General features: G+C 43.0%; 1 protein-coding gene across 1 annotated transcript in view; it reads left to right on the top strand.

Annotated features, from left to right (window-relative positions):
• Positions 1 to 9,751, top strand: part of cxxc1a (CXXC finger protein 1a) — a 9,962-nt gene extending 211 nt beyond the window's left edge. Inside the window, exons 2-14 of the mRNA XM_062427177.1 lie at positions 749 to 900; positions 1,058 to 1,158; positions 1,296 to 1,453; positions 3,183 to 3,338; positions 3,466 to 3,648; positions 3,727 to 3,849; positions 3,934 to 4,148; positions 4,812 to 5,019; positions 5,105 to 5,215; positions 6,352 to 6,401; positions 6,500 to 6,596; positions 7,448 to 7,600; positions 9,442 to 9,751. Of these exons, the coding sequence (XP_062283161.1) occupies positions 749 to 900; positions 1,058 to 1,158; positions 1,296 to 1,453; positions 3,183 to 3,338; positions 3,466 to 3,648; positions 3,727 to 3,849; positions 3,934 to 4,148; positions 4,812 to 5,019; positions 5,105 to 5,215; positions 6,352 to 6,401; positions 6,500 to 6,596; positions 7,448 to 7,600; positions 9,442 to 9,588 (1,854 nt within the window). The 3' untranslated portion in view covers positions 9,589 to 9,751. The remainder of the gene's footprint in view (positions 1 to 748; positions 901 to 1,057; positions 1,159 to 1,295; positions 1,454 to 3,182; positions 3,339 to 3,465; positions 3,649 to 3,726; positions 3,850 to 3,933; positions 4,149 to 4,811; positions 5,020 to 5,104; positions 5,216 to 6,351; positions 6,402 to 6,499; positions 6,597 to 7,447; positions 7,601 to 9,441) is intronic.
• Positions 9,752 to 9,985: the final 234 nt, after the last annotated feature.

Below are 9,985 nucleotides of genomic sequence, written 5' to 3'. Positions count from 1 at the left end.
GACAACAAACGACTTCGTGCTTCTTGATATTAAATTGCCAGAACAAGTTGTTAACTGCATTTAAGTAAAGTTTTGATGCTACTTTCTACATTTCAGAGGGAAATATTGTACTTTCTACTCCACTACATTTATTTGACAGTTTTAGTTACTTTTCAGATGAAGATTTGACACAATGGATAATATAACAAGCTTTTAAAATGCAACACATTGTTAAAGATGAAACCAAAAAGCAGTGTGTAGTCGGCTCACATTTCAGATGTCTATGAGTTGTTAACAGCTCCACCAAATACTGATTTTTCCCTCTAAACTTCTCACATGCTTTCATTTCAATAAATGTTCAAATGATCCAATATTTCAGCAAAAATCAAAGATTAGAGAAAAAGTCCAAAAACTGAAAACACATTTGTGTATCAGAACTTAGTTTTTTCTTCTTTCCTCTCCCATTAATCATCTCACCACCCCTCACATTTATCTGCTGACCCTTTGGAGGGGCCCCACCCCTAGGTTGGGAACCACTGGACTAAACTAGCTAACTGTATATAAAGTAGTGTAAAGTAGCTCCACCTCCAGCAGCTACAACAGTAACATGCTGCTCTAACACTGATGCTTCACTATTAATAATCTAATGATGTCATATATAATAATATATCAGTCAGAGGGACCAAACCACTACTTTTACTGTAATACTTAAATCAAACTCATAATACTTATGCTCTTCCTCTTCTGTGTGTTTTTTCTTGTGTTTGAGGCTGAGGAGGCAGCAGCAGCCGAGCGAGGAGGTCCAGAGGAGGATGAGGAGGGAGGAGAAAGAAGAATCCTAGGGCCAGGGAGAGGAAAGATTGGCCCCAATTCTCCTGTATACTGTGTCTGCAGGAAACCAGACATCAACTGTTTCATGATGTAAGAAATCTATCTATCTATCTATCTATCTATCTATCTATCTATCTATCTATCTATCTATCTATCTATCTATCTATCTATCTATCTATCTATCTATCTATCTATCTATCTATCTATCTATCTATCTGTTAATAACACTAACCTGTCTGTGATTCAGAGGGTGTGACAGCTGCAGTGAGTGGTTTCATGGAAAATGTATCGGAGTTTCAGAGAAAGCGGCTAAATCCATCAGAGTGTGGTACTGTCCGTCCTGCAAAGGTCAGTGTCCCTAATGTTTAAAATCACATTTAAAATAAAATGCTTAAAAAATATCAAGTGGAGCTCTGTTAATGTTGAATCTCTTTCTTTTAGCAGTTTATCTGTTAGTCGTTATTGGTCTGTTGTGTCATCCGCAGGCAAAGACTCGTCTCTTGAGATCAAATACCGTCTGAAGAAGCCTAAGGAGAAGGAGGAGAAGGAGGAGAACGAGACGGAGCCAGAGAGGGAGGACAAACCTGACGGAGACGGGAGCTCCAACCCCCAAACTAAGATGGACAGGAGGCGGGGCTCACAGGTAAATAAGAGCTGGATACTGGACCAAAAATTCAGTCCGATAAGAATTGCTGTAGTTTCTGGGTTCATGTTATTCGGCCCACTGCACATGCTCAGTAGTGTTTCCCCTGCTGGCCCTGCCCACTGGTTCCCAATCGGCCCACAGTCTTTACATTGTGATGATGTCACAGATTTTCAAATCATTTTTCTTGGCTCGAGGGAAGTTTTACAAATATAAAAACTCAATGGATCAAAAATTCATAATAGAAAGAGTCATAATTGAGCTTGTCTGCTGTCCGAGGAGTCCTGTCAAAGATTTTACAGACGTCGCTTTTACAATGGTCTATTGGGGAAATGCTTTTTGGGCTGCAGGGTGGATTTTTTAGCTGCAATACTGTGAGTGACCACTGGGAAAAATCAGCTGATAGGCTCAGCGGTGTCGCCCTATCAGCTCTTATAATACATCCACGGGCCAAACTGTGTAATTACGACTTTCAGGTCTGTCCATAGACTGTATATAAAATGGACGTAACATCCGTGACGTCACCCATTGGTTTGTGGACTGCTGCTTGGAAGCGAATAGTATCGGATCTGAGCAGCGCCATCTTGAAAATTTCAGGTGCATGCTGGGTAAAAAAAACCCACGGATTCTACTTAAATGGGCATCAGGAGGAGCATGAGGCGCCCTCCTGAACCTGTGAACCAATCAACCTGTCAATCAAAACGTAGCCACGCCCTAATGCATACCCTGCTTTATCGTCAAATATAAAATCAGGGAGACCAACATTTCACAAATGAACATCATACTGCATTGAAGAAGGCTTTAAACTAGCGATTGAGACCATAAACACATTTTGAAAACGTTTACTGAGGTTAGAAATCAAGTGAGAAGTTGGTGAATTCTCCATTGACTTGTATAGAGACGGAAGTCCTTTTGACACCAAAACGGTCGCCCCCTGGTGGCCGTTTGATAGAATGCAGTTTTAAGTTACTTCCGCGTTCGCATCATTTCAGAGGACCAGAACTCCCCGCCTGGGTCGGTCACAGGATGCGCAGAGACCTTATTTTATCACCATACAAGTGAGCAGGGAGACAACTGGAAGTTAGCTGAAGTATCTACTGAGCATGCTCAGTGGACCCAAAAAGTGTGAAGAAAATCCAGGTAGTTTAGCTTCACGCATCACTGAGCAACTTTTATAGGAATGAACAGGACACCATCTTTGAGTCCAGTATCTAGTCCTCCTGAACGCATCCATGATGTGTTTCTACAGGAGTTTATAGAAGAAATCTTTTGTGAGATTCTTCATAATATTTCTAGAATATTCCTATAGTGACATTCTAACTGCTTCAGTTTTTTTTACACTTCAACCAGCAAAAGGGTTTTTAATCTTCAACTGGCATTTCAGCCTTTGTTACTGCTTATATAATAACTGACACTTTAACTATATCGAGCGCTTCCACTTTAACAGGAAACGGCTCTCCAATAAAAGTGTGTTTTAAGAATGGACATAAAAGAGAAAACTGATTCAGCCCCCTCTAGTTTTTATTGAGTTCAGCAGTTTTCATCTTGTACGCTTCAACTCCTTTAAGAGAACTCACAATAATAGTAAAGATCATTTGTAGACACTTGAAGCAGTTTCTAGTAGAAGTGAGCACATTCAAGTCTTCTGTGGGAAGTTTAAACATTTTCTGTATTAATAGAATAACATAATTATATATCTGGTGACATTTCTGTGACATCTGTCGAACAGATCAAGCGTTCAGCCCGGATGTGCGGCGAGTGTGACGCCTGTCTGAGGACGGAGGACTGCGCTCATTGTGACTTCTGTAAAGACATGAAGAAGTTTGGAGGTCCGAACAAAATCCGACAGAAGTGTCGACTGAGGCAGTGTGAGGTCCGAGCCCGGGTGAGTGATCAGAAAATCCACCAATCAGTAAATTCTTTGATCTGATACTTAAACGGTGATCGATCAGTTTTAGCTCAGCAGAATTCTGAATTTTGACTCGATTGTCTTGTTTCTTGCCTCCGAGCAGAAGATGCTTCGTGTCAAAGATGAGGAGATGGGTCGGAGCGGCAGTAGAGGGCGGGGCCTCCAGAGGAAAGGGCCGGGGCATCAGACAGAGGAGGAGGATGAGGAGGAAGGGGAGGATATCGTGTTCAGTGAGAGCGAACTGGAGCTGTACGAGCAGTACAAAGCAGCCGGCTACAGAGACATGGTGAGTGTTTCTGACCAATCAGCTCTCAGAACCGACACGGACTTCCTGTAGTGTGATGCGTCTTCTTTCTTGTTGCAGGTGTGGCACAGCGAGGAAGAGGAAGACGGTCAGTCGGACTCTATGAGGAAGAAGGCAGTGAAGGTGAAGCACGTGAAGAGACGAGAGAAGAAGACGGAGAAGACGGAGAAGACGGAGAAGAAGGTGACCGTCCCTTTAAGTAGCAGACGACTGATGATGTCACTGATGATGCCATTTACACTCTGATGATGATGTCTCCTGCAGAAGTCCGTCTCTGCTCCCAAAGAGGAGGTGAAGCTGCGGCGTCACAAAGGGAAGCAGCGCCACAAGGAGCGTGTGCGGCACAGCGAGCGAGGAGGCGAAGGCGGGCCGAAGGAAGTGGGCGGGGCTGTGCGGCAGTGTCTGGGTCCAGGCTGCGTCGAACTGGCGAGAGGAAACTCCAAATACTGCACAGAGGAATGCGGCATGAAGCTCGCTGCCAAGTGAGTCTCCTCACAAAATCTGTAACCTATAACATAACTGCAACACACACCTGTAACACCTGTAGTACACCAGTAACACACTTGTAACTCCAGTAGTAGACACATAACACACCTGTAACTCACCTCTAACTCCAGTAACATACCTTTAACTCCAGTAACACCACTGTAATACCTGCAACACACCAATAAAACACCTGTAACACTATTAACACACCTGTAACTCCAGTAACACATCTGTAACTCCAGTAACACACCTGTAGCACACCTTTAACCCCAGTAACACACCTGTAGCACACCTGTAACTCCAGTAGCACACCTGTAACTCCAGTAACACATCTGTAACTCCAGTAGCACACCTGTAACTCCAGTAACACATCTGTAACACGCCTGTAATCCAGTAACACATCTGTAACACGCCTGTAATCCAGTAACACATCTGTAACTCCAGTAACACACCTGTAGCACACCTGAAACACACCTGTGACTTGTAATTCACCTTTATTACCTCATTAGGGACCGAGCAGGAAGGCCCAGGATGCAGGGTTTCAAGTTAAAAAAACGTTTTATTAACCCCAAAAATGAAGAAAGACAAATCAGTGGTGAATATCAACCTAAAGACTTAACTACAAGCAGGGACGACTGTCTGTTTTTTCTGTCCTCCAGTCGAATCTATGAGATCCTCCCTCAGAGGATCCAGCAGTGGCAGCAGAGTCCATGCGTTGCCGAGGAGATGGGGCGGAGACAGCTGGAGCGAATCAGGAGGGAGCAGCAGGCGGCCCGGCTCCGCCTCACTTCGATGGAGAAAAGGTTCCACGAGCTCGAAGGCATCATCGCCAACGCCAAACTGCAGCAAGTCCAACACGACGAGGAGGTACGAGACAGTGACACAGAGACACTTGAGATATAGCTTTTAGTGTTTTCATCTGTTAGTTTCTCTTTCATCTGTCTGTCTACAGGTGACTGAAGGTGAAGGCGATGACACGGACCTTCAGATCTTCTGTGTTTCCTGCAGTCACCCCGTCAACCCGAAGGTGGCGCTGAGACACATGGAGAGGTGCTACGCCAAGGTAAGCTAACAGAGTCAAAACACTTCAGGTGCCCATCAGGTGTCTTTTAAAGAGCAGGAAACCAGAGGAGGGTCCCCCAAAAAGCATCACTTCTTTCAAGGTCTCTATAAGCATCACTTCCTTTAGGGTCCCTATAAGCATCAAGCATTTAGTGTCCCCAGAAGTCAGGTGTGTCATTTCCTTCAGGGTGTCTATAAGCATCACTTTCTTTAAAGTCCCCAAATCATGACTTCCTTCAGGGTCCCTATAAGTCAGGTATGTCATCTCTATAGGGCCCCCAATAGCATAATTTCTTCCAGTGTCCCGAAAAGCATCATTTCCTTTTGGTTCCCTGTAAGCATTACTTCCTTTTGGGTCCCCTGAAGTCAGGTGTGTTATTTCCTTCAGGGTCCCTATAAACATCACTTTCTTTAGGGTCCCCAAAAGCATGACTTCCTTCAGGGTCCATATAAGCATCAAGCATTTAGTGTCCCCTGAAGTCAGGTGTGTCATTTCCTTCAGGGTGTCTATAAGCATCACTTTCTTTAGGGTCCCCAAAAGCATGACTTCCTTCAGGGTCCATATAAGCATCAAGCATTTAGTGTCCCCTGAAGTCAGGTGTGTCATTTCCTTCAGGGTCCCTATAAGCATCACTTTCTTTAGGGTCCCCAAAAGCATGACTTCCTTCAGGGTCCCTATAAGCATCAAGCATTTAGTGTCCCCTGAAGTCAGGTGTGTCATTTCCTTCAGGGTCCCTATAAACATCACTTTCTTTAGGGTCCCTCCAAGCATCAAGCTTTTAGTGTCCCCTGAAGTCAGGTGTGTTATTTCCTTCAGGGTGTCTATAAGCATCACTTTCTTTAGGGTCCCTACAAGCATGACTTCCTTCAGGGTCCCTAAAAGCATCACATCTTTCAGGGTCCCTATAAGTATCAAGCATTTAGTGTCCCCAGACGTCAGGTGTGTCATTTCCTTCAGGGTCCCAAAAAGCATCACTTTATTTAGGGTCCCTATAAGTCAGGTGTGTCATTTCCTTCAGGGTCCCTATAAGCATCACTTCCTTCAGGGTCCCCAGAAGTCAGGTGTGTGTCAACAGTTACACGAGGACAGATGTGACTGTAACTTTAAACTGATCTTTCTCTCTCTCTGTCCGACAGTATGAGAGTCAGACATCGTTTGGATCCATGTACCCGACACGCATAGAAGGGTAAGATCTGTCTCTCTGTCTGTCTGTCTTTTTTCTCACTGGAAAAGATTTATGCTCTCAGACTCTCAGTCTTTGTCTTTGTCTTTGTCGTCTTTCAGAGCCACCCGGCTGTTCTGTGACGTGTACAACCCTCAGAGTAAGACGTACTGTAAGCGGCTCCAGGTTTTATGTCCTGAACACTCCAGAGATCCAAAGGTTCGTCTCAGTTCATCATCTCATCATGTCAACGGTTTACCTGCTGGTTATATTTCATTTCCTGTGATTTCATATTGAGCCCATTGGTATTTTTGGCTTGTTTGAACACTTTAACTCCTGATCCTGTTTATTTTACACCACTGGTTTTTAACAACGCAAAAAATACTCATTCCCTCTACTGAGATTATCCTGTTTCTGTTCAGTCAGTACAAATGAAACCTTAACATTAGCACTGTCATAACATGTCAATAATGCTAACTTAAGCACTGTCCAAATATGTTAAAAAAAAGAAAGCTCTTTAGGGTCCCCAAAAGCATGACTTCCTTCAGGGTCCCTATAAGCATCAAGCATTTAGTGTCCCCTGAAGTCAGGTGTGTCACTTCCATTAGGGTCCCCAGAACCATCACTTTCTTTAAAGTCCCCAAATCATGACTTCCTTCAGGGTCCCTATAAGTCAGGTGTGTCATATCTATAGGGCCCCCAATAGCATAATTTCCTCCAGGGTCCCGAAAAGCGTCATTTCCTTTTGGTTCCCTGTAAGCATTACTTCCTTTTGGGTCCCCTGAAGTCAGGTGTGTTATACTAAAGTATGCACTATTCATAAAGAGTTATTGGAGTCTGAGCCAGCGGTACAGTGAACATTTGCAAACTACTACCTGATTAGCTCATCGGCCAGTTTTTCATGTTAGTAGTGTTTTCTCAAAATTATCAGTCATTTATCTAAAGATTCATTGGGATGATAAAAGGAAAACAGGCACTCTGTAAGGGGAACTATAGTAGCCAAATACAGTATAAAGATCGGAACAATGGAAATAACTCGATAGTAATATCATTAACTGTCTGTCCCTCAGGTCCCAGCTGACGAGGTGTGTGGATGTCCTCTGGTTAAAGACGTCTTTGAGCCGACCGGAGAGTTCTGTCGGGTTTCTAAGAGGAAGTGTAACAAACATTACTGCTGGGAGAAACTTCGCCGCGCTGAGGTCGACCTCGAGAGAGTCCGAGTGGTACTGAACTCTCAACCGAATTTTAACATCAGATTTATCAGTAGCAGCACAGTGAAAGCAGAGATATGTGGGTCAATGACGTATAAGGATTTTCAACAACTCAATTTTAGAATAATAAAAACACGCATATCTAATGCAGTAGTTCAAACATTCAGAATGTTGTGTACCTGAAGATCCATATTACAATGTGAAAGTGATTTTAGTGGGTTTTTCAAGATTAATTGGCACTGGCCTTAAAAAAAGTCATGTGGTGCGACCATGATTCATCTTGAAATATCTTATATAAATAAAAGATCATCACTTACAAAAAAAAAAAAAAAAAAATGCAAATACTTTGTTTCCAAACACTTTATATTACTTAAAAAAAGATGTGAAGCGTGTTAAGTAAATTTATTTATTTCAAGATGAATCATGGTCGCACCACATGACTTTTTTTAAGGCCAGAGCCAATTAATCTTGAAAAACCCACTAAAATCACTTAATTTCAAATGTATAATATGGATCTTCAGGTACACAACATTCTGAATGTTTGAACTACTGCATTAGATATGCTTGTTTTTATTATTCTACAATTGAGTTGTTTGAAAATCCTTATACGTCATTGACCCATGGACAGATGTCTGTGTGAAGGTGGAAGTTCTTCAGTCTTAAGTAGGATTTGTCATGCAGGACTTTTACTTTTAATGGAATATTTTTACATTTCCTGTAGAATTTAGAGACTTTCCACAAAACCAGCTCAGGGATTTTGATTTGTAGTTAATTTGTAGCCTCAACATTAACGTCTATCTCTACCTGTCTGTCTCTCTACGTGTCTGTCTCTCTATCTGTCTGTCTCTCTACGTGTCTGTCACTCTATCTGTCTGTCACTCTATCTGTCTGTCTCTCTACGTGTCTGTCACTGTATCTGTCTGTCTCTCTACCTGTCTGTCTCTCTATCTGTCTGTCTCTCTACGTGTCTGTCTCTCTACGTGTCTGTCACTCTATCTGTCTGTCTCTCTACCTGTCTGTCTATCTGTCTGTCTCTCTACGTGTCTGTCACTCTACGTGTCTGTCTCTCTACCTGTCTGTCACTCTACGTGTCTGTCACTCTATCTGTCTGTCTCTCTACCTGTCTGTCTCTCTATCTGTCTGTCTCTCTACCTGTCTGTCTCTCTATCTGTCTGTCTCTCTATCTGTCTGTCTCTCTATCTGTCTGTCTCTCTACCTGTCTGTCTCTCTACGTGTCTGTCTCTCTACGTGTCTGTCTCTCTATCTGTCTGTCTCTCTACCTGTCTGTCTCTCTACCTGTCTGTCTCTCTACCTGTCTGTCTCTCTACGTGTCTGTCTCTCTACGTGTCTGTCACTCTATCTGTCTGTCTCTCTATCTGTCTGTTTCTCTACCTGTCTGTCACTCTATCTGTCTGTCTCTATCTGTCTGTCTCTCTATCTGTCTGTCTCTCTACGTGTCTGTCACTCTATCTGTCTGTCTCTCTATCTGTCTGTCTCTCTATCTGTCTGTCTCTCTATCTGTCTGTCTTTCTACGTGTCTGTCACTCTATCTGTCTGTCTCTCTACGTGTCTGTCACTCTATCTGTCTGTCTCTCTACGTGTCTGTCTCTCTACCTGTCTGTCTCTCTACGTGTCTGTCTCTCTACCTGTCTGTCTCTCTACCTGTCTGTCTCTCTACGTGTCTGTCACTCTATCTGTCTGTCTCTCTACGTGTCTGTCACTCTATCTGTCTGTCTCTCTACGTGTCTGTCACTTTATCTGTCTGTCTCTCTACGTGTCTGTCTCTCTACGTGTCTGTCACTCTATCTGTCTGTCTCTCTACCTGTCTGTCTCTCTATCTGTCTGTCCATCAGTGGTATAAACTCGACGAGCTGTTCGAGCAGGAGAGGAATCTGAGGACGGCGATGACGAATCGAGCTGGTTTATTGGCTCTGATGCTGCACCAGACCATCCAGCATGACCCAATCACCACCGACCTGCGCTCCGCCAAGGACAGGTAGACAGTCGGGTAGAAAGTACAGAGAGAAACATAGACAGGTAGAGAAGTTTACTGAAAGACAGATAACAAACACCCAGATATATCTGTATCTTTTTGTATTTTTTTTTTTATTTTGTATTTTCTTTAGGTGTATTTCACATTTCAGTCTGAAATTCACAGATCGATTGTAGGAAGCGAGCTCGGAAAGCATTTAGCTTTCACAAAACTAAAACTGGGACCGTCTAATCTCTAAATTACACCTTTTGTATCTCAATCTCATAATTGCAAGAAAACATTTTATAATTATCTTATCTTTATCTCTGTACCGTACTGTTATTTTACAATATTTTATTCATGACAAATGGATGTTTTAAATACAAAACCAGCTTCGAGATAAAATGACGCTAAGATTTTGCAAA

Source organism: Scomber scombrus, chromosome 10 (genome assembly GCF_963691925.1).
Source record: "Scomber scombrus chromosome 10, fScoSco1.1, whole genome shotgun sequence".
In the NCBI taxonomy this organism is placed as follows: domain Eukaryota; kingdom Metazoa; phylum Chordata; class Actinopteri; order Scombriformes; family Scombridae; genus Scomber; species Scomber scombrus.
Note: the sequence above shows the minus strand (reverse complement) of the source record. Positions and strands in the feature narration are given on the sequence as shown.